This window comes from Drosophila ficusphila, unplaced genomic scaffold (genome assembly GCF_018152265.1).
Source record: "Drosophila ficusphila isolate 14025-0441.05 unplaced genomic scaffold, ASM1815226v1 contig_436, whole genome shotgun sequence".
Taxonomy (NCBI): domain Eukaryota; kingdom Metazoa; phylum Arthropoda; class Insecta; order Diptera; family Drosophilidae; genus Drosophila; species Drosophila ficusphila.
Window position 1 is genome coordinate 812,453 of NW_025064352.1, and position 23,084 is coordinate 835,536.

Genomic DNA, 23,084 nt, shown 5'->3' on the forward strand with positions numbered 1-23,084 from the left:
AATGTGGTTCCAGATTGAGATTTTACTTGATGAGGGGGTCTGCTCAAACAAAAAGAAACCAGAAATGCATTCGTTAAATGCTTGTATTTCTAAAATTGTTTTACTGAATTATTTAACTAACTATTTAATAATATTTAAGTATGTAATCGATATAAGATTATGCTTAATGGTTCGATTAAATGAGTACGTTATAATTGCTCCGCTATTTACTTACCATTCCGGAAGTTCAATATTCTATTTGGGATTATATAACATGCGCCCTCAAACGCGATTGAAATTCAGTCCGAAAATAGATTATAGAAATATTCGCAAAGCCCTCAGCTACACCTAAACAAATTCTATGCACGACGTTCGCTAAGACAAATCCCCGGGGATTATGTGATTTCGGCGCGTAAACTCCGGCAACAGCAATAAAGTGACCCGGAAATGTAGCTGCTGGCCCGGTCAGAATTTTCATGGAACCCGAGAAGGGCGCCCGATTGATGGACACCGGGCACCTCAACCGAAACAGCCCGCCAGCGTTGGGGAGAAGGCCAGGTGTGCGGTTCTGGTGGGCGGAGCAGGTGAGGAGCTGGTCGGTCAACCAATGCAGACCAGCCAACGCCGCACACACACGGGCATTCCTGCCAATCGCTTTCCATTTCGTGTTAAATTACACATTGAATCGGATTGCGGCAGCCATAACGTTGTGGCCAAAAGGGAAGGAACGAAACTGCGGTCGTTCGGGGCCCTCAAATAGGTTTTTGCGGTTTTTTAATCAAGTTATTTGCCCAGCGCCAAAGAATCGAAGATTTACCAGGGCCGAGCAGTTAGCGAACTAAAGTCGCCGGTCCGGCAAAGTCGCATAAAATAAATATATTCCGATGGCAATTTATTAAATGTTTGCCCAAATAAATCACAAATGTTTTTCCAATCAAACTTTTTCGGTGCCCACACAAATGCCTGGCCAACAAATCTTCCCTCGGCCCTTTGTTTGCCGGGCATCAAATTTATTGCGTTAATTCGCATGTAAAACATTTTTGCGCACATTTTCTAAGCATTTATCAAGCGTTTTATTATTGACAGTGCTTGGCCCAGCATTTAGCAATACACATATAAATATCTCGTCTTCGTTTTGCGTCTGCAACGGCAAAAGTTTTCGCTTAAAATAAATACATATCGGAATTATATTTATGTCCATCTTGGTCAGCAATAAATTTGGACTTGAGTTGAGTTCAGCGCGGGTTTGGGTTAATAAGTATGAAATAATGTTTGGCATTTCGCAAATTGAGTTTTGATTTCGATTTTCTTTTAGCATTCCATTTGGGGGCAGAGGTCAAGAGACAGACAGTTGACTTGTCGATATTATTTTGATTTATTCGTAATTGTGTTAGTAAAATGTTTTAAATTATTTTATTGTTGCGTGTGGGTGTGAATATTTGCAAATAAAGTAATATGTTATTATTTTAATTGAGACTGAAGACTTTAAAATTTCAACAAAAATAATTAAGTTTGACCTTGGAAGATAAACTTATGAATAATGCTTATTCGAATTAGCGCTGTGGTGTCCAATGACCAATAAAAAATAGTGAAAGACCACACCCACTTGTGGTACATCCATTTCCTACTTACATGTGGCCACGTCTCTTCCCCGCACAAACCCAATAAATTCTTGTTGTTTTTGGACACGGGGCTGGGCAATCGGGGCGTTGTTACAAAAATTTCTGAACAAATTGAAAATTCCAAAATTTGCTGAGGCATGCGAGCAGAAAATGATAGAATCTACGATGAAATGCACAAAAAGAAGGGCGGGCAGAAGGAGGATGCACACGCACCCGGCATGTGTACTATGTGTATCCTTAGCTCCTTCTGACATCAAATGCACAAAGGTCACCGAGGGGGCGGTGGGTTGAGTAGGAAGGAGGGGTTCGGGGTTGAATGGTGACACATTTGGCGTGGCAATGGCATCAAAGTCGAAAGCTACATTTGCTGCCGGCGGATGGAGGAGGGCTGAACAAAAGTCAGTTGGGAAAATATTTTGTCATGTCATCAGCGGCATCAGCAGCTGAAAACTGGCAACTGTTGCAATGGCCGTGGCCACCACCATCACCATCACCACCACCACCACCACTACCGCTTCCACATCGCACCACCAACAGCTACCAACGGCAGCTGCACCACTTCCCCACCACTGTCGTGCAGACTTCTTCTCAACTCGCTCCGTTGCTTTTCTCTGTCGCCGCCAAATGTGGTTACAATAATTTATGCACTTGTAATGACAGACAACAAAGCGTTCAAGAAGCCAGGAATCGTCATCCATGCAAGACCCAAAAAAAATAATGTGAAAATATGGGGATTTCCCTTCGTTACCAAATCGAGAAATGCCTTTTTCTCTGCAGATAAAACTCCGCGTTGTATATCCCTTAAATCAAATAATAATTAATTGGTAAAAATGTATTGCAGTATGTTTAAAAAGTATAAAATTAATAAAATTCATGTGTATATATTTTTATCAATTCATATTTATTTTCTTTTATGGTAATATATGTATGTATTTTTGACTCAAACGATATTCTGTAGTCTCCCAAGAAAGGGTAAAAAAAAGGGTTAAGCCGCGGAAAGGAAGGACCCGACTCAAAGCTTCATTCCTGTCAGTTGCGGCGACTGACGCGCAATAAAATGCGTGTCATGTGTGTGTCGTCACTGCGCCGCCCTTTCTGCCCCTCTGCCCATCCGCCCAGTGCCACGCCCCCTCTTTCGGGGCCATCGGTGGGCGCCATGTTGATGGGTCGCCTCTTGCCGAATGTGCGCCGAATGTTCCGGCGTCATCTCTTCAGCTGCGAAACCCTACAACTCCGGCAGCACTTCAAAATTAATTTAAAATTTATAGTTGGCGCTATTGCGTTAAACGATGTTGAACGGGGTTGAACGGGGAAGGGACGAAAAGGTGCTGTTTGCAGGATGCATCTATCATGGCGTTGAGTGATTTGCGAGTGTCAAAGGAGTCAAGGCGACGGGACGCGTTGAGTCCTCGTCCTGCGCCGCACATTCGATTTATGTTAATGCACCGAGGTGGGATTAAAGCGGTGCGGTTAAAGTACTTAACCCACGAAAGGCAGCTGCAGCTTAAACTCGAGTTGTTATTTGGAGAGTGTATACTTTATTTTTGACAGGAAATAATAGTAATATGTAATGAAAATAATCGAAAAAAAACAAAAACAGCTTGAAGTGTTTATTTTATTATGATGGCTCTGATAATTTACATCAAATCGAAAAATTGTGATTAGACGAAGCTAAGATATTAAAGAGCAGCCAACGTTGCGTATGAGTAATATTTATGACACCTTGAATATATTGCGTATAAGTAATATTTTTGGCACCTTAAAACCTAAGTATTTCTTAATCCTATTCGAATTTTTTTTTCCTACCTAAATTTAGCAATTTAACAATTTCCTATAAAGTACTAAAAATTAAAAAAAAAAAAAAAAACAAAACCAACAAAGAATCAGCTTTAAACATAATGTTTTTTTGGTTCACACCCTGATCCTTCAAAACCCCCACTTTAATACTTTAATCCCCTATCCAGCGAGCGCTTATTCCACTTCATTTGGCCCCCGTGTGCGTACATCTTCAGCTCGTTTGTCAACAGAGTAAGTGGGGTAATTTTCAGTGTAAACGCACCGCCTCCAGCTGCTGCTTCTCATTTCAGCGAGTTGCGTTGTTCTTCGAGGGGCGGGGAAGACTTTAGTTTTGGGCGTAGGCCTTTAGGGCGTGGCCCTTCATTTGCATTGTGTGGATGGCGGTGGGTGGTGGGGTGGTTGGGTAGACTGTTTGGCTGCGAAGGACGACGTCGCCGTCGCTTGGGGCAATTGCATTTTAAATGCACCCGGCCACGCCCCCTGGCGACCCCTGGCGCCCCCTCCGCCCCCTCCGCCCCCTGGTAAGTAGGCTCTGCTCGGAGATGTCGTTCTTGTAAGAGTGAGCATCGTTTTTACAGCGCCAGCAAACATATTTCAGCCCCCCACGACCCACTCAATGTTATCCTGCGCCCTGCTAATATGCAAAACGCACTTGGCCCGCAGTCGCCTCGGGTTTGTTTCTTTTCGTTTCTTGCTTTTTTGTTTTGCCACTTTTTCCTTTCAATTCAGTTTGTTTGTGTGCGTATTTATGCTCACTAATCGTTAGAATCGGGGTGTAAATATTATTTGGGACTCATAATACCCCGCATAATGCTCATACATTAATATATAGTCTCTACAATTCAAATGGAATCACTCTACGTGTACTATATTTACTAATACCTTATTTTATCCTTAGAAGCCTTAGCATAAATTGGTCAAAGGATAAGCCATAGCCGAAAGGAATCTAAAAGTGTCCTTATGCCTGTAATTTTTTCCCCCTCAAACTTGAAGCTAAGCATAAAGTGTTGCCTAATGGGTTTTGAGTGTTTTCGACAACTACAACTACGCCAGTAGCAACAAGAAGAAAAAGGACGAGGACAAGGACGGCCAGCAGGATCAACACTGCACTGCCTGGCATGCATTTTTTTTCTGCTTTCTAGTTGCCAAAAGTTGGTCATTAGCGTTGTTTCCCAGCACTGATGTTGCTGCTATTGCCGCGGGCAGAAAGCGGAAAAGTAAATAACAATTAAAACAATTTTTGTGTGCAATGCACAAAATCTCCTAATGACTTCGAGCTCCCTGAGGTCAAGGATAAGCGCTGAGCTGGCTTTTGTTGCCAGAAGTTGTTGCATATTTTCGAATATTTATCGAAAAGTGATTTCCCCTTTCCCCTTGAGATTAATGAAGCAAGTTTTGTGGCTGGATCCGGGCCATAAATATTCCCAGAGTTAAATGGAATCCAATTAGCAAGCACTTTTTATTTCCAATTATTTTCTATGGGGTGTCTAAAAATAAGTGAAAAACGAGCCTTGAAAGGAGATTATTCATTATTTTTGCATTAAAACAAGGTGTGGTTTAGTTCAAAAACTTTTGAGCCTTAACTTTTTATTATTAATTCTTTGTAAGCCAGCTTACATTTTTGTAAAAGAAATGAAAACTTTATGGTTATAATTCTGCACAATCGTTTCTTGTTATTTACGATTCTCTATTCATGAAAAATTCCTTTTTCCTTTGACTCGCTTTCGAATCATAAATTAAAGAATTCTATGCGGAATAGAGTCCCCCACCAATTGCTTGACCCTCGTCGTTCTTCAACTCCCAAAAATAAACATTAAATTTCACCTTTTGCATCCGATATGCATATAAATCTATTATAATCACTTCGGCGCCACAACAAATTATGATTGAGAACGTCCTCCAACCCCGTGCGACTTCGGCATAAATCTCCTGGGAAATGCCCCAAAAAAAGTAAAGGGGGAGGAAATGTCAAGCCAAGCAAAAGATCTAAGGGATATGGTAAATCAGACAACATAAATCATTTAAATGATTACAGCTTAACTTTTGACGCTTTTGAGCGAAATTAAATGAAGGATCAGTCGGGATTGCATGAAATGGATTGGGGTTGGGCATGCCGGGCCATCGTAAAAATTATTTATTTGCTTTGAAGAACCAGAAATAGGAGCAGCAGAAGCAGCAGAAATGTAACCCAAATCTATGTAAGTGAATCAAGAGAAATCACTTAAGTATATTTTTATGCTGGACATGCCGTCCGGAATTACAAATACAAGGCGGCACGCACGCACGCACAGGAGCAGAGGACCAGAACCAGATCCTGTGGAACTGAAACCGAGGCACCATCTGATGGCAGGACGAAGGCGGGAAGACGGCAGGCTGCGAGGATGGGAGGGCAGGACAGCGACGGTCCGTCGGACGGAAGGACAGTGGGTCGGCGGTTTTGTGTGGCAGTCATTTGCCCCTGGGGGCCTTCGCCGATATGAGAGGCGCAGGGGAATGGTGATGTTGAGATGGGGACACAGGACCAAGAGAGAAGAGCCATCAAAAGGACATCAACACGTAGCAAATAAAAGACATGCCACAAGGATATGCCGTCGCTTCTTCGGATGCTCTTTGGCCAATGCTACATTGCAAAATTATTATGATTTATATGGCCTTTGGGAATGCGCACTAAAACACACTAGCACACACTCTCTTGGCGAGAAAGAAAGGAACAAGGACAGTTGGTCCGACACTGCGAGTGTCGCACAAAGGACTTGGCCAGGATACGTACTATACTATATACTTTACTTTCGGGCGAGTCGTCGTCGTCGTCGTCGTCGCATTGGCCGCAAAACTTTTGCCCGCTGCGACAAAATAGGAAACTTTCTTGGCATAATTCTTTCTATTTTCCTTTCGCCTGTCGTCGTGTTGCCGCTCAAGTTCCCGGCAGCGTCGCTTTTGCTATTCTGCGAAATTAGGTTAACACTGACGAATTAAGGACATTAGCGTCATAAAGAAATAAGTAATGAAAAGAGCAGCCAGTTGGCCATTTTTGCCGAGTGCGTAAAGCGCCCAAAAACAACAAGAAAACAAAACCAGAAAGTTTCTCCTGCCTTTCGATTCAACTGCAGGCCAGATTTGAAAGGATTTGCAGGACTACAAGTCGCAAAGGCTGAGGAAAAGCGCTATACGATTCCAAGTTGGAAGAAACGACTTCTTAATTGGCCACATAACTAAAATATTTGAGGCTTCAACCAAAGTAAATATGTATAATAACCAAATACTTTTTAATTGAATGTAAAACATGATAACGAAGGCGATTAAGTGTAAGTTCAACCTTATTTGATTCTTTTTTACAAAATCCTACAAAACCCGTTCTTGTTTCATACAAATGTAGTTGAAAGGATTGTAGAAATATAAAGCATTTTTTAAGCATTTTCCAATTTTAACTATAATAATAAACGACTGTTTGTGTGCGCTTGCCAGTCAAATACCCTCCTCAGCCATCTGCACACGCATATTTTGCAGCTAATAAAATATTGATTTATTAAATTATGCCCCGGCAACGACGATTCGCATGTCAATATTTTGCAAATTTGTGTTGCCATCAGGCCCGTCGCCTGCCGCCCAGAAAATCCCCTCCCCCCTCGACACCACTGTCACCACACACACACACACACACACACACACACTCGGCTTATATTGGCCCCAGGCAGCTGACACGCCCCCTATCCCCAACGCCCATCATCCAACAAGATCTTCTGTTGGCCTTCGTAAAGTGCTTTTTAAAATCCCGCCCGGAGCATTTTGTTTGTTTGCATCATTGGCAGCTGTTGGTGGCCAGCGCTAGATTCTCCGGGGCGGATGGCAATTCGGGGAGGCCCGGGGTTTGGCAACCGCACAACTTTAAATTTGTTGGCCACCCCTTTCTCCTTTCTCCTTTCTCCTGGTCTTTGTTTGTCCCGCTCAATAAAGCATCTTTGACGTATGGTTTACGCTGCCACAGCTCCTCAAAAGCCCCTTTCCAGAACCTATAAAAATATGAGCGGAAGCTTTGGGGCTCAGCCGCAACCTCAAGTCCAGAGTTGTCCCTTGAACCGCACTGGGAAATAAATCTATTTAAAATCAGAGAAATCGTTTTAGGATTAGGAAGGAAGAGATTTAAAAATAAGATGATTTGCAAGCTTGCCAAACTCAAAATATAAGAAATAGTTTATTACTGAATTTTATCTTTAGTTTTTCTTCATTCAAAACAGAATCTGGCATATTTTAATGCAGGTTTTAGGAGGTTTTAAGTATCAAAAAAATGTAATTAAATGAAATTCGGTTTTAACGGAGGAAAACAAACATTTTTTCGAGTGCAGCTTTGTCTTGCCTCTCCGTCAGAGCAACTGACATCCCCTCTTTCTCGCACTCCATCCCAGCAACTGTCTTTTACACTGTTTATTGATGCTTTTGTTGTAGTTTTCTGCTGCTGCTGCTGTCGCAGACATTTGCTGACGTCTATTATGCCTTTTTATAGAAAATTTCTTGGGCTCTCGAACAGCAACAACTTTCTGGGCAAAGCTCCGCAAAGGAAAAAGGGTGTCGGGGGAATACTGGTCCTAGTTTACAACATTGTCTTGCGGTTGCTGCAAGCAAAATGGTTTTATGCAAAAATTTTCCATTCCATTTTTTTTTTTTGGGTCTATTTTCGGTGAACTGTTTAAAAGTTTCGAATGGAAAATTTCCGCCTTGGCGAGAAAAGGGTACTGCAATGGGCTATGATCAATCAGCAACTTAATATAAGCTTAGTTACAGAATTTGTCCAACTTAAATTACTCCCCAAACTTTATTTTGGATACATTAGATTTAGTTATATACCAATTATTTGAAAGATATTCTATTCTTTTAGTAATTTTAAACAGATAGAACATTTATTGGAATCTTATGGAATTTTTGTGGTGTATCTGAATATCTCTATTTATAAGATACATCAATCTCTTTTTCAGTCTGTAATAAAGGAGGCAATTAGACAAGCTAATACCCGAAGGTATCCCAGACTGAAACCGAAATACAACCGAATTCTGCCGCTCTCCACACACCTGACTTCCGCTCCAAAGGATGCAGGACTTGGCTCCCATTTTCCCTCGGCCACAAACTGCAGTCGGGGGAGGGGCAAACTGCTATTATGGCCCACGATAAAAAGTAAATGGCAGAGGAAGGAAGGAAAAGGGACTGCAAAGGGGTGAAATAAAAAATCGGAAGCCGAAAGCGAGCGCATAAAAATTGCATTAAAATTGCCACGCGGACATCCGCAATGGAGCCCGAACTCCATTTCGGGGGTGGATTTACCAGGGATCGGTGGCCACCAGGTCGTCCACGGAATGCCGGCGGAAATGCAAAAGTAGACGGAAATGCAAGTTGTGCAAGAAACTCGGCATCGAGTTCTGGTCGGCGCAAAATTAAATGTTTCCGGAAAGGGTGCCGAAATACAAGCCATCGTCAGCCGAAAATGGAGCTTCAAACAATTTTATTGTCATTCGCCGGACGCCATTTTGACAGTTTATTGCATACACTTTGGCTTGGCTCCGTCTCCCCAAATGACCCCCAAAGCCATTTCTGCCCCAATCCCCGTTCCACTTCCCTCCAGTTTCCAGTCCGTGTCTAATTTGGCACATCATTTAGCGGCAGCAAATCCAAGAACATCCTGACTTGGTCACTTGTCACCTCGACGCCTGACATCCATTAATCAATCAAGTGCGTTTCTTTCGGCGGCATATTTTAGTGACTTTGGTCGGAGGACCCTCGAGTTCACACGAACACTGAAGCAATTAGCGACGACGGGCTTATGCGCTTCTTTGAAGTGTTTTCTGTTAATGAGAGACAACTTTTGGCTTTGGCCCGACTTCCTGGTGGTTTTTTAGTAAGTATTTCCACAGAGGAGGCGTTGAGCGGGGAGGAAATCCGGTAATAATCGATGCAGAAATGATTAATGTTGTGCGTAGTTTTATAATAAGGTTATCTTAATCTGTGTAAATTAAAGTTATATAATTAAACATTTAATATTTCCCTCAACACTTTAAATCAAACTAATAAAATGCAGTGGGAGGCAGACTTAGGTGTTTGCTGAAAACTAAGCTTCGGGTGATATTTCCAACCCCACCTTTAGCCCACAAAGTAGTTGCAAAGCCCGCCCCCCTTTGAACCGAGCTCCGCACGCCTCTGACCCGAGTTGCCTCATCAACTCCCGCTTCATTAGCCGCACACTCGAAAGGCCAATGCCAAGAGGTGAAAACAAAAAAGCCATACTCACGTACATATTCGGGAAGAAGCTGCTATTGCTTGCAGACAATAAACCAGCGGGGGAAAAAAGAAGCACTGGGAGCTGGCTGAGCAGGTCAAAGTTACACAAAAGGAAAAACTTGAAAGGAGGCAGTAATAGCAACAAAAACCACAACAAGGAGCGACAGGAACTGCTGCTTCTGGTTTTTCCACCCAAAGCCGACCTCATCGCAGTCCTCATAGTTGTTGTTGCCTGTCCTGTTCCAGCCTGTGGCTGATTGATCTCGTGGGAAATTTTGCACAGTTGATGCAACCAACAGCAGCAGGGACAAAGGAACGAAAAAAAAGTAAAACAAAAAGAAAAAACAAAAAAAATGGAGAAAAAACACAAAATACCTAAAATAAAACGTAAGTTTTCCCCCCAATTGCCGCATCTTTTGTTTCAGCTCTTCCGTTTTGTTTTTCATCATTTATTCTTTCGCCGGCGCACACGAAAATTAACTTAATGTCACTTACACTTTAGTGCTTTGGGTTAATTTGGTTAGATTATTGTTAATATCCTTTGGGGTGCTCTGAACCAGAGTGTTACTGCGAGAGCGTGTGCAAGTCCTGGCCAAGGACTTTTTCCCCGAGCCGCGGGGCCCATTAAGCGCTTAGACAGTTCTAAAATTTTGCTCATAAAAATGATGCATAGGCTTCCTTCGAAAGTTTTCAAATTGTTTTTGGCAGGAGATTTAACACAAACGTTAATATATCCCTGACAAAGTTGAAAATAAGTAAGGATTGAAATATGTTACTTAATTTTATTTTTCAAGATTTGTTTGTAAAATTATATAATTTCAAAGATCACTTTCACTTTTTACTTTCACTTGTACTTTTACTATTTAAAGCGAAAACACCCAAGTAGATTTGGCAATGTGGCAAATAAATTTAAACAATATTCATCGGCTTTTAGGCACGTGTGAGCGCTAAAAACTTTCCGTGGGAAAGATTTCCCCCATATTCATAAGTCAATTGAAATTTATGACATGACACATGCCGTCCCACGGCGCAAATACTTTGTTTATCTCTGGAAAAATTTTTATATGAGGGGTCTAAGCACCCACCCTAGGATCCATCCACCCTTGGCATAATAATTTACAAAGCATTTTCCGCTTCGCTTCGCCTGCCATCTGCATTAGCCGCAAAGTCAGTTTCGCTAAGAATTTGGGAGCGAACGAATAAATATGTTTGCATAATGTAAATAAAGGTAAGAGGTCCTGTTGTTTTTTACTGATTTCAGATTTGGAGAGGTGCAGTTAATGCGGCAGATGATGAAGTGCACATTTGATAAATGTTTATTAGGAATTGTGTTCAATTACTTTAAAGGTTCTATTTTTGAAATCGTAAAAAGGAAAGCTGGCAATTGATTTCATGTTGTTGTGGCCACATTGACCATACATCATGATTAAAGAACAATCTTTAAATTTGTAATCGACTGGCTTTAAAATGCATTCTTTATTTCTCATGCAATAAAAAACTCGCTGTATTGTATACGTATAAGGTGGGTTTTTATTTTTATGACAGTCCCCGGAACGAAGTCCCCCAGCATTTTTACAACCTCGAACCATCCTTCCTTGTTGGGAATTACGCTTTCATTTGTATGCAGGGATGCGGTGCCCTTCTATGCGATTCTCATAATTACATTAAGCATATTAAAGCTCGTCCGACGTCTGAGTCGGTACCTCCTTTACATATCTCCCTCCGCGGCGCACAATTCGCGGCTTTCCCTTTGCTCAGGGCCAACTAATAACGTGTCATAAAAGATTTTCCGTGCTTTAAGTAGGTGGTGGTTGTGGGCGGGGCTTGTGGCATTCGGCGAAGCACCTTGAAACCCCAGGAAAGGTTTGGGTAACATGATATTACTTCTATGAGGGGTAATACTGATAGGGGGCTTACGCTAATTCCTTGACTTTTCGCCGGGCGATAAATGCATTATTCCTAATTAATGGCAATTAATTGATTAATTCCACCCAGGGAATTATTTGCATGTGAAACATGATATGTGCAATTTAATCAATTAGTACACATTTATATTTTACAAAGAGCTTGTGAGCACATAAAACATAAGGATTCAATTTATGATTTTGGGTTTCCCTAAGATAAAAATCAGGCCCATATCAGTTATTTACATAACATCTGTTATTTTTCCAAATTTGTAGAAGCCTAACAGACTTCCCTACTTTTCGCCTTTTAAATAAATGAATGTATTTCCCTGTATTCTTACATTGTTGGGACATACGACTGTTAACTTAGTCAAGTTAAACAACCAAACTCTTTTTTTTAAGAATTTAAAATAACTACATTTTATATTTTTGAAATTAATATTATCAACCATTAAATAAACTTTTAAATAACTGACAGCCAAAATGTTTTCAAATAAATCTGACCGTTAAAAATTCGTGGGCATTCTCTCAACGAGGTCCTTTGACAGCTTCGTTGAGTTGAGAGAAAATGTCCTGCCGGAAGAGAGAAAGAGAGACAGAGAGTGCAAAACCCGAGTGGCGACGAAGCAATATCCTTTTTGGGGCGATGCTGGCGACGATGACGAGAAAAATCAGCAGTTTCATTGATAACGCGCAACGAATTGGATCTCAGACAAACACCGGCAAGCTGCACTGTCAGAAAAGTCGTGGGAAAAGCTGCAAAATCCAAACAACAAAAAAAAAACAAATTACCCAAACAGTATTTACTTTACGATGCTACCTATAAGTGTGTTGTTTTTGGCGTATGAGTGATGCTCGGACTCAAGTAATTCCTCGAAATACTTCCGCTTCCATCGTTCGTTCCCTCGATTCGTCGTTTGGTTTCCGCAGCGCGTGTGTTTAATTATATAGCCGCAGGCAGGGGTTTATGCCATAACAACGAGTCTTGCAAATTAAATTAATTTCGTGCAATCTGCATGTTGGCAACAACTTTGTTCTCTCCCTCCAATTAGTGTGAAGCGATAGAGACATAATTAAAAACTTCCTGCAGGCTGACTTCAACAGCATTACATTTTAAATCAGTAAATACACAGCAACGTAAGTTATTTTTGCTTGCTATATACAGACAAAACTTATGCACTCTCTTTAAAAATATCATCAAATATTAAAGGATACTTTCCCCGTGCTTACACCATTTCAATTAAGTTTACATCAAATTTTAATTAAACCGGGAGCACCCACAAAATGGCCACTAATTAGTTTGGCCTGCCCCTGACCATTGGCCCATAAGACTGTCCATGACCTTTGCATGGTAAACGTAAAATGAAAAACAAAACAAAAATTCCTAGCGTTTCTTGTGTAGACCAGAGAAAAAAAAAACAAAACAGGCAAAATAAGGGAATCGACCCAATTAAACTTTAGACGAAGAGAGCGAAACGCATCAGATTTTTGTTTTCTGGGTTTTTCATTTTAAGCGCCGACATTTTCATTCCAACCTTTTCAGCAATTTTTTGCGACCCCTGCTGATTTATCTAAATACGTAGGGGGAACGACTGTAACACCTCCCACCCATATTTTATCTTGTTTTCCAGCTCGGAACGAAGTTCCTGGTCGACTTCATAGGGAATGGGGAATGGGGGGCTTGTACAGTGGTCGCCTGTCGTCCAGTTGGCGTCACATAAATTTATATATATATTTTCCACCAGCTTCCCGCCTCGGGGGCTGACAGTGACTTAATGAGCTGCGGAAGTTAATGTGCAACTTGGCTCAGACTTGTTTCCATTTTTGTTGGCAAATTTATTTGCATATTTGGGTTAATTCCGTTTCTCTGTATTTTTTTCGCTGCCCATGACTAGCATTATTTTTAGCTCTCGCTTTTGTTATTTACCCTGCTGTTCTTCTGACCCACTTTTGGCCTAATTAACCATTATATGCCCAGTCCAAGGCATTCCAGCCAGATTGCATAAGGGAGAACCCAGACAAAATGAATTTAAGATCTGTTTTAAGTGTACATTTATTATTATTGTCGTAAACATTTTTATCAATCGCCAATCTGTAATGGTACTAGTTGGTAAAGATTGCAAAAAAAGGGGTATTTAACATATTTACTGGTTCCCTTGGGTAAATAATGTGTTTTTGCCGGTATTTCCAGAAGAGTCTTCAGTAAAATGGAATTAGGATTAGGTTATTTATGATTTTCTAAAATATTTGAATTAATCTTACCAGAATGTTGAAGTCCTCACGTTTGAAAGTTCTCAAGGAGTATAGAACGAATGTCGCAGAAGAATCCAATCCAAGAATAGGTATACGTGTGTTAACTGCCTCTGCAAAATACTAGATCAATGTCTTTGAACACGAATTTCTATTAAACACTTACCAAAAGCGAGATTATCCAAGAGTATTCTAAATATTCTTACCAGAGCCATGTGAAGAAAATCTGAAGATCAACAGGGAGGAGAGATCTTCGAAAACACATTAATCACAGAAGGCACAAGGTAAAGGCTTACTTACTTTAGTGTAATTTTACAAAAGCATACAAAGGTCACGCCAGACGTGGACCCCTTCTCGATCCCCATTTAAATGCTTAAGCGCCTCTGAAATATTTAAAAACAAAATCATAAAAATTGTAAATTAACCGCTTACCAAAAACTAGAGTATCTAACAAGGTAGCATACATATGTTGACTTATCATCGTATATCCTGGCCAGTGCTGAGTCGAGCCATTAACTGTATTCGTAACCTAACGTGTAGTGTAAGTTTTATACTTAAAATCTATTTCACTTTATGCTTAAAACTAGCCGAAACGTTTTAATTTTGATTAAAAAACATTAAAAAACACTGGGAATTTAGAGCTTAGTACCAGAGGAGTTTCTTGATCGAGCTCTAGGATTAAACTGAATAATATAGGCCATGTTCAAAGTCAGGTAGAAGTTCAGTTGACGGCAAAAAGTACACGCCTACTTGTATCATTTATTTGAAACAAGTTGAACCTGAGTGCTTTACTCCATTCCCCACAGACAGAATCCTTCAATCGAGAAATCGGAATGCTTCCAGGAACTGTTGACTTTTGTGGCCCACAATGGACAACCCACGCGTTTGCCATACGAGAAGAAGAGAGGAATGTGTAAATACATATAATCAATAGCACAGAAATTTTTTTGTGCAAACACGTTCGTTGTTCCTTAGCCAATTTTCTTTTATTTCCACAGCACTTTTTTTTCCTGCAGCTGCCTTTCATCTTATTTTGGCCGTAAGGGCGGTGGGAAAAAACTCTTTAATGAAAGCCAGCGACACAATCGACTGTCTAGCAAATCTTTTGGGAAAATTATTCTGCACAAGTCTGCGAAGCCGAAAAGTCTTGGCCCCCAACTCGATCCCCATTTGTATGCTCAAGTTCATTAGCGTCAGTTGGCAAATATTTACCAGAGCTGGCAATTTCTGCTTCGCTTTTTGCTTCGGCTTTTGGCTGCAAGCAGCAAACATCATTAAATTTAATTTGTTGCCAATATTGAACTTACTTATGCTTGTGTGTACGGAATAAATAAAAATAGAAAAGAAATAACCAGATGCAGAAGGGGACAAAGAACGTCTGCCTCGTAAAACTCACAAGACGAGATTAAAAGAAACCAGCTTAAGTTTATTAGCCAACTAAAACCGAAGAATTAGGAAAAATAAAATTAAGCATACCTAAGTTACATTTTTAAACATTCTCTCTATTTAATTAAATATTTTGTGTTGCTCATTAATTGAAGAATACTCATAGTTCGTTCATAGAAAATATACAAATTATACAATAATTCGTTAACGATTTTCAAGATATGAGAGGTCTTCTTTTGTGGGGCAAACGCAGGGCTCCAGTGGGCCAAAAATCAATTCCAACGACTTTTTGGCGTGAAAGAGGATATATAGCATCTCAGTATTCTTGAATATGGCGCTTGGCAAAATCTGATCTCCATTTGGGTGGTGCCAGTTCTTCATTTCATGAAATACACGCTTGAGGAAATTATTTCTCTTGTTGTCCTTCTCTTTTTCAATTTGAATACCTATTTAATAAAAATACAAAAATTTAATAGTCCTTGTTATAGTATAAGATTCAGCTTACGGTTTTCCTCGGCCAAGAGGGCAGCTTTCTGCTCGAGCTGAGCTGCTCCTGGCATATCTATCTTTCGTTGGCCTGCCAGGAACTTGTGAATCAATTCAAAATGCTCCGGATTAGTTACACTCAGATTCATTATGGAAAAATTCCGATTCTCGCAGTACCCCTGGTCGTTAAAGCCAGGGTATGGTATATCGGTGAAAATTGATGCCGCCTTGAAAATCTTCCGAGCCTGTTCCACCTGCGCCAAGGACTTGTTCATTCTGTAGCAGGCTTGCGAATTGTAGTAACGATAACCGAAGGTCGCCATCAGTTGATCCAGTGTTTTCAAACACATTCTACAAAAAAAGAGATGTTTTAGATGTTATTATAATATCTTTCGAAAACTATAACTTACTGCGAGTCTCGAATCGTGTAAACACCTGGCAGCTCGTTATTTTTCTTGGACGAGTGAAGGTACTTGACCAGGGAGTGAACGAGCTCCTTAGCCAGATTAGTCTGTACGGTTTTGAGCATTGTGAGATCGAAGACGTGATTTCGCGACCACCAGCCGCGGTAGTATGATTGTATAATTTTGGCGGCCCTATCGTAATGGGTCACAATAGCCAACTGTAGGGCTCTTTCGGCCACATTTTTTAGATTTCTCAGCGCCGCGTAACGTCGCCACCATTTCTGAATCACAATTGACGACAACTCCATTTTTTCAGATGGCAACGCGCTAGCCAACCGCGACAATAGCGCTGAATCGTGCGAGCTGCCTTAAATTGTTTGTAGTCCAAAACAAGGCTTTGTACGCTATTAGGTATTAATTAATTTCTAAGATTTTCTGTGGCCTTAGTTTTTCCTTAAACTTACCGCGTTAAATTAGTGGTAAGGCTTACTCGGCTCTCTCTCCCGCTGCTTTCTTCAAAGCTCTCAAATTGGACTTCTACAAGGTTTTCCGACAAAGTACTCGGCTCCCTTGACCAAAGAAATAATTTAAACTTGGGCTTACTGAATGAGCAAACAAATCTTACATTGAGAGCAAGTTAGAACTCTTTGTTGTCTTCGGCATTTCGTATGTATAGAGCGTGAGTATAGATCCCGATAAAAATGTATTACTAAGCAGTGTAAAGCAAGACTGAAGAAAGGTTACTGGGAATCGTTGGCAACATAGAGTGTCACAATACAAAGTTTAAAGTCAAGGCTAAGCTGTTAGCGATTCCGTAAAAATGGAAGTGGAGATAGTTGGCCTTGAAATTATAGCTTAAAAATGTTCACCCAAGAAAATAAACGAACGAATGACAATATTAAAACCCATAGAAAATGACAAACCACCCAAAATACAAAAAAAATAAATTCAGCCAAAGATGCACTTTATTAATTTAAAAACGCCAAATGTTTCTTTGATTCTGACGTTTTTGATACCAGCCAAACATTTCACACAGAATTTTACAATCATGTTCGTTTTGTAGTGTTATATCCAAGAAGTATTTGATTCGGCCATGCAGTACTGTGGGCACACACACACAAGTACTTGCTATAAAAAAGTGTAACGGTGTGTTAGTTCAGCTCCCAGCTTACCATAGAGTTATTTAATTTATCCATTCTGTAAACTTTAAAACCGTTAACGAAAAATTGAGGGAAAAAAAAATAAAATTACTCACTCAACGTAACAAATCTTACATTTTGCAAACGGACAATCACTTTTTGCTTAAGACTAGTTTTGAAAAAATAAAAGTTTTCTGTAACCTAGTCGAAGTGTTTTCACAAGATTCGGTCTGTTTACTGAAATAAGTAAAATCCTCCATCTGACAATTCATAATTAGGCTACTAACTTTGCTGAGAAAAATAGAATCAAATATTCAACAAAGTAATTTTTTCATATTTATTTTTTTCCATTTCGATTTCTCTTAATTTACAAAGACATTTTATTAAATGATATTTCATCATGCAATGCAATGATTTTATGCAACAAATTCTGTTTGTAGATCATTGCAGGTGCAAATTAAGCCTTACAATTATTTCTCTGAATGATGCCTTCAGCTAAGTAGAATGTCGCCAGTTTGATGTATTTTTAATGCCAACTCACTCGATATTCTCTTGAAAGCGCAACTTTGCCACTCCACGCGATCATTTGGCGATGCACTTGAGGGGGTTACGGGGGGTTGAGGAGGTTGAGGTGGTTCAGAGTTGTGCCGAAAAAGGCGGAAATCAAAAGTTAAAATAAACTTCGTTGTCCTTGCCGTCGACATTGCTGGCTCTTTTTGGGGAGCTCCTTATAAAGTTCCAGGATATCCGGTTGTTGTCTTCGGTGCTCATTTTTCGTCCTTATGCGGCGCCACCCTTCCCCACTTTTTCCCCCTTCTCCCCCTTTCCCCGTCGAGCACTCGTTGCTCCCCTTTGGTGGTGCTCCTTGTCTCGTTTAATGTTTCATTTATTTGTTTTCTCGTGCCGAGGCACGAAAAAGGACTCGAGGAGTGAATGGAGCAGGGACTACTGGGTATTGCATTGTACTTGGGTTCGCTGTTTTCACTATTTGACGCTTGTTTACTCATTTCCGGTTGCCGCTTGCATTGTGCTCCGTCCGGAGGACATTGCCTTGCCTTGTGGGTCCTCCTCTGTCGGTTGCAAGGACTGCAATACTTTGTAGCCACCATTACGAAAATGGTTTAACGTTGGCTCGGCAGCCAGGAAGTCCTTTCATATTTTACAAAGCACACAGCAATACCCGCGAAATGAAAGCGTTAAGGCTCCAAACCAAACTTCTTAAAAAACTACCTTCTTTTTTGTTGATTACATTTAATATAGGATATAAATAGGATAGTTTAACTAGCAATTCATTTGCTTCTTACTTAAGTGATACACTTTCTCCTCGTTGGTTGTCACTTTATTAGACCAAACACAGGGGCAAAATAAATTTTGCGCTTTAAATCGAATTGAAATCGGAATTAATTCCGATCCAAATCCGCTCTCTGCAGAGCTCAAGGCTAAACTTTATGCCGCCCATCCGTTGCCAATTCGCCTGCGGCGCACAAATAAAAACTTTGTCGGTGCGGTTTGCGCTTCTAATTTGCCCCAAGGCAAAGGCAATCAATCAATATTCATCAAAATGCTATTTAATTTGAATGCAACCGCCTTGCGAGTTGACGCCGTCACGTCCTCGTCACTCGTCCTTCGTCCTTCAATCTTCGTCCTTCGAAGGAGTGGCACCACATCAGACAAGGAGGCACGCAACTTTCATTACTCGCCGAACTTGGCGACAACGCGAACTTTGAAGTGTGGCAGTCGACTTTGGGGGCAAGGTTTGTGCAACATCGGTGGGGGGGAATATGGGGGGACTTGGGCTGAAGTGCCACAGCAAACTAACGAACGTTCGGCAGCTCCACGTTTCAGCTCAAATTTCAATTTCCATCTTTGTCATCTGGGGCGAGCCATTCCGCAAATTCTTTGACTGCCTTACGGATTCTCATCCCAGGATGCTAATTGTGTCTGTCGAAAACTGCAGCCAGCTTTCCATTGAAGAAAATTCCGGACGCATTTCAATTGGCCAAGAGAGAAGACTCTTCGTTAACCTGATTTCGGCGAACAAACAAGGGTGGCAAACGCAGAGGTAAACATTTCCCAAACTGCATTTGTATGGCCCACACACATAACGAGGAAATAAAACATCAATTGCTAGCCCTTTTTTCGGCAGCATTCTTTATTGGTTCGTTGATGAGCTAAAGGAAAAAGGGTCAGACGGGTTCTGACTCCCAAATTGGCAGCTGTAAATTCGAAGTTGCCCCAGACAAGCCAAATAGGTAGGATTACGTGTTTTGAACAGGGGCGGGCATTAAGTTTGGGATCTTAAGAAGGAGTAAAGGTAAAACAAATTCAATCAAAATTTAAGGTGAGCTAAAAATAATGAAATAAGAAGCTTGTTCGAATTTAAAGTTGTGTAAAAGTATTTTACCGGCTATTTAACCTGTTCTAAAAAAATGACAACCTTAATGGGTACTTAGAAACTTTAGCTGCATATTAAAACAAGATCTTTAATATTTATCTGAGCACGAAATTAAAGCAGAATGTTTAAAGTAGATACGTTATTACAGAATCCCAGACAAGTATATATCTTATTAGCTGCACAGACGTACTTACACCAACAACGTTCTCGGCAAAAAAATAATTTAAAAGACCACAAAAAGCTTGTCCTTGTGTGGAAAGTTAAGACCACTTAATGCACGCCAAACGCAGTTTACATGCGTATGTATTTCAGTGCTCGCTGACTATACTATACTATATATGTATATAGCACAGTACAGTGGCTCATAAATACGCTCGCATATAGAGCCACTAACACTCACATTCAAACGCACACAAACACACACACACACACAGCAGCAGGACCAACAAGGACAACGACACATGTTTTGGGTTTTTGGCCTCTGAGCCTGCTTGAAGGCATCATTCAGAAGCCCTCCTTGTGTATGCGGTGTTAATAATGCCTTTGATGTGTGTTAAAGACAGATTCAGACTACGACAAGCCAAGTACATGGCCGAGCGAAGCCAGTTTCGTGTCCATTGTTGTTCTCCTCGATCTGACTGCCGCAGATGCTGCTGAAGTCTGCAAAAATGGTGCCAAATGTAAACGCAATTTGTTGGCAAACAGAAATTTGGGAAAGCTTTTGCCAAAACTCGAGCTAAGTGCACTAGTGGCGTCATAAATTGATTTGTTTGTGGCCTTAGGTTAATTTTTTTTGTTTTCCGGTTCGATGCAACTTGGTTTATTCAGGCAAAAGTATTCAACTTTAGTTTTTTATATAAAATATTCAATACTGCACATTAAAAAAGTACCCATTTTTTGAACCGCGATCAATAAATTGAAAGCAAGTTTCATAGAATCGGTAAATGAGCCAACGACCCTGATAAAGCCATTAAATATTATATAGACCTTCTACAATTCGCACATAAATAAAATAGTATTCGCGCATTACGCATACGCAGCGTTGACCAATTTTTTTATGGCCAAGCAGGCAGTCGGTCTCAGTTGGTCAGGTGGGCCGTTGGGCAGTTGGTCTACCTTTAATGGTCCGTCGCCACTTTGCTGCGAAAAGTGGGACAAGAGGAAAAGTAAGTCTATTAACGGCAATGACAAAGCACGCGAAAAGCTAATAGAGAGACAGCCTCGAATGAGGGAAATAAGCCGCCAGGGGGGTGGTTAAGTAGTTTGGCAAGTCTATAAAAATGTATTAACTGCCGCCGGGAAGGGGAGGCGAAAATAAAGTCATAAAGCCAAGTGGTAAGCGAAGGGGCAGCTGGGGGAATCGAGGTGTGGCAAAGCAACTTCCAGACACAATGGCCGTAATATGATAATCATTGCGTAGGCCCACACGCTCGCTTTCAGGGGCGTGTGAAAAGTGGGCAAATGATGCAAAACAGACGGGATCGGAGAAAGGGGAAAGGATAACTTCTGCCTAGGCCAACGGCAAATCCATTAAACCCTTATGATGCATGAGTACAAATAAACTGAGTGAAAGCCGACAGACAATGCGACTACCACGGGGAACTCAGAAGGTCGAAGAGAGAAAAAAACAACAAAAAACAAAGAAAAAGGAGGAAAATCGTTGGAGAACAAAAACATCTGGGCGCAAAAAAAGGGCGTGTCAAAACATATGCGAAAAAAAGAGCAGTAACCGCAAACCGAAGCGGTAACGGCAGGGAGAAAGTGAGAGAAAGGTTCTCGGGGAGACAGCCCGCAAAGTGAGCAAACACTTGAGTCAAGTGGTTAGCTGGTTAAAGGGCTCCTGCCGCCAAAAGAGTTTCTGAGTGTGAGTGTGTGTGTGTGTGTGTGTGTGTGTTAGAGTAAGGACGTAAGTGGGTGACAGTGTGGGTGTGGGCGAAAGTTCAGTCAAGTGCAACGCCAAATAGGCCCAGAGGTTCTTCGCTCTCTGCTGAAATTATAAACAGATGTTGGAGGGCAGATTAGGTGGATCACGACGGAGCAAGTGGGTAAGTGGGCCAAGTGGCTCCAAGCCGAGATAAGCCGATGAGCACATAAGACTCATTTTATCTGTCAGCTAGATATAAATTAAAACAGATAAATTGACGTAATCAAGTCATATTACTCACAAAGTCCTTACAGGATATTCTTTCTGCCATGAAGATATGTAAGTTTCTTTTTTTTTAGTGGCTAATTCTAATTTGTCTAATTCCAAAAATACAACTGGCATAAAAGGTAAGCCACAATTGAAATCACTCCTATACAACTTAATTCATTAACAATTTTATTAGTTCAGTGTCCAATTTAAATTTGACAGGCACACAAATTGTGTGTGTTAAATCAAATAAATTAATTGCTATTAAACCGCAACGAACACTTTTATTGTGCACACATAATTCGGATAAACGATTCTGTTTCAATTACATTATTTACAGATGAGGTACCTCAAATGTAAGCTAGTTAACACGGATTATTTTTAAGTTGCCTTATAAATATTAAATAGAGTTTCGTCTTTGGTACTGTTAATATAAAACTTAAATTATTTAAACCCTGTTTCTGTAAACTGGATATAACTCATCGAAAAATCTTTAAGTTGCTGAAAGTGCAACCCATTTCTGTTACAACTCTTTCAACTCTTGCTTTCACTGTCTGTATTTTGGGGAACAGCTCCTGCTCACTGGCTTATCTCATATCCTTGCGCGCAGGTACAGAATTTCAATATAGGAGCTACGAAAAAATAAGGACAAATAAGCGGGCCGTTACTGCGGCTCAGATTTCAATAGCTGAGTGCATTTTTAACATTTTCTACAATGCCACCCCTGAAAGGGACACCGGTAGAATAACAACAATACAATGTACGATACTTCCGCTTTTCTGTGCTCGTGTGGAGCAACAACAAACTGCCTCGTGCACAAATATAACGTATACGCAGGGTGGGTCGGAAAAAACAGGAAAACCAGCGAAGGGCCCAAAAGAGATACTTGCATTAGAGTCCTGAGCAGCACCACCGGGCATCTAACTAACAAAAGCAAGGTTTTTTTTTGGAAATATACCAGCAACCACACATGGATGTACGTGGCAAGGGAAGAAAGTTTAAATCAACTTGTGGGAATTCGGACAATTTTATAAACATGCATACGACTTGCAGGACTGCGCCAAGATAAATCCACATGCATATAGACGTAGGACCAAAGTTAAAGATGCCACTGAAAAAAGCGGTACAGCTTACTATGTTTTGATTTAATATTAAATCTTAGTAACCAATAACCATGTATTTTATTATTATAAGTGGTATACCTCTTTAAGGAATTTTTATTTTTGATGAATTCTTGTTATTTTACATGTAAGAATTTTTCTCGGTGCTAGCACATGAACAGGGTGGATTGCATACGAGTATAGTACAAATTTAAAAGTAAACCAAG

The 23,084-nt window shown here is 40.7% G+C and overlaps 3 protein-coding genes and 1 long non-coding RNA gene across 9 annotated transcripts in view; 1 reads left to right on the forward strand and 3 right to left on the reverse strand.

Moving 5' to 3' along the window:
• Positions 1 to 12,262: 12,262 nt before the first annotated feature.
• Positions 12,263 to 23,084, forward strand: part of LOC108101364 — a 57,150-nt gene continuing 46,328 nt past the window's right edge. The window contains exon 1 of the mRNA XM_017205675.2: positions 12,263 to 12,703. The gene's annotated coding sequence lies outside the window, so the exon portion shown is untranslated. The remainder of the gene's footprint in view (positions 12,704 to 23,084) is intronic.
• Positions 13,507 to 14,505, reverse strand: LOC108101365. Of its 6 annotated transcripts, none has more exons than XR_001772079.2 (6): positions 14,249 to 14,502; positions 14,117 to 14,199; positions 13,983 to 14,067; positions 13,829 to 13,923; positions 13,715 to 13,763; positions 13,593 to 13,658 (listed from the first exon to the last, which is right to left on the reverse strand). XR_001772079.2 is itself a non-coding variant. In XM_017205677.2 (5 exons), the coding sequence occupies exons 1-5, from the start codon at positions 14,295 to 14,297 to the stop codon at positions 13,522 to 13,524; spliced, it is 390 nt and encodes a 129-aa protein (XP_017061166.1). In that variant the 5' UTR covers positions 14,298 to 14,505; the 3' UTR covers positions 13,507 to 13,521. The 6 variants fall into 6 exon arrangements, 2 of the variants coding, with proteins under 2 accessions (XP_017061166.1, XP_017061165.1); XR_001772078.2 differs by having other exon boundaries at positions 13,595 to 13,658; positions 13,829 to 13,929; positions 14,117 to 14,188; positions 14,249 to 14,500; XR_001772077.2 differs by having other exon boundaries at positions 13,596 to 13,658; positions 13,829 to 13,929; positions 14,281 to 14,499.
• LOC108101362 lies at positions 15,298 to 16,825 on the reverse strand. The gene is given in 6 exon segments (XM_017205673.2): positions 15,298 to 15,648; positions 15,708 to 16,039; positions 16,099 to 16,408; positions 16,411 to 16,496; positions 16,557 to 16,661; positions 16,718 to 16,825. Coding segments are annotated over 6 exon segments (1,113 nt in total). The 5' UTR covers positions 16,756 to 16,825; the 3' UTR covers positions 15,298 to 15,406.
• Positions 17,040 to 17,483, reverse strand: LOC108101366. Its single transcript, XR_001772080.2, has 2 exons — positions 17,348 to 17,483; positions 17,040 to 17,296 (listed from the first exon to the last, which is right to left on the reverse strand). It is a non-coding gene; the product is annotated as an uncharacterized LOC108101366 (long non-coding RNA).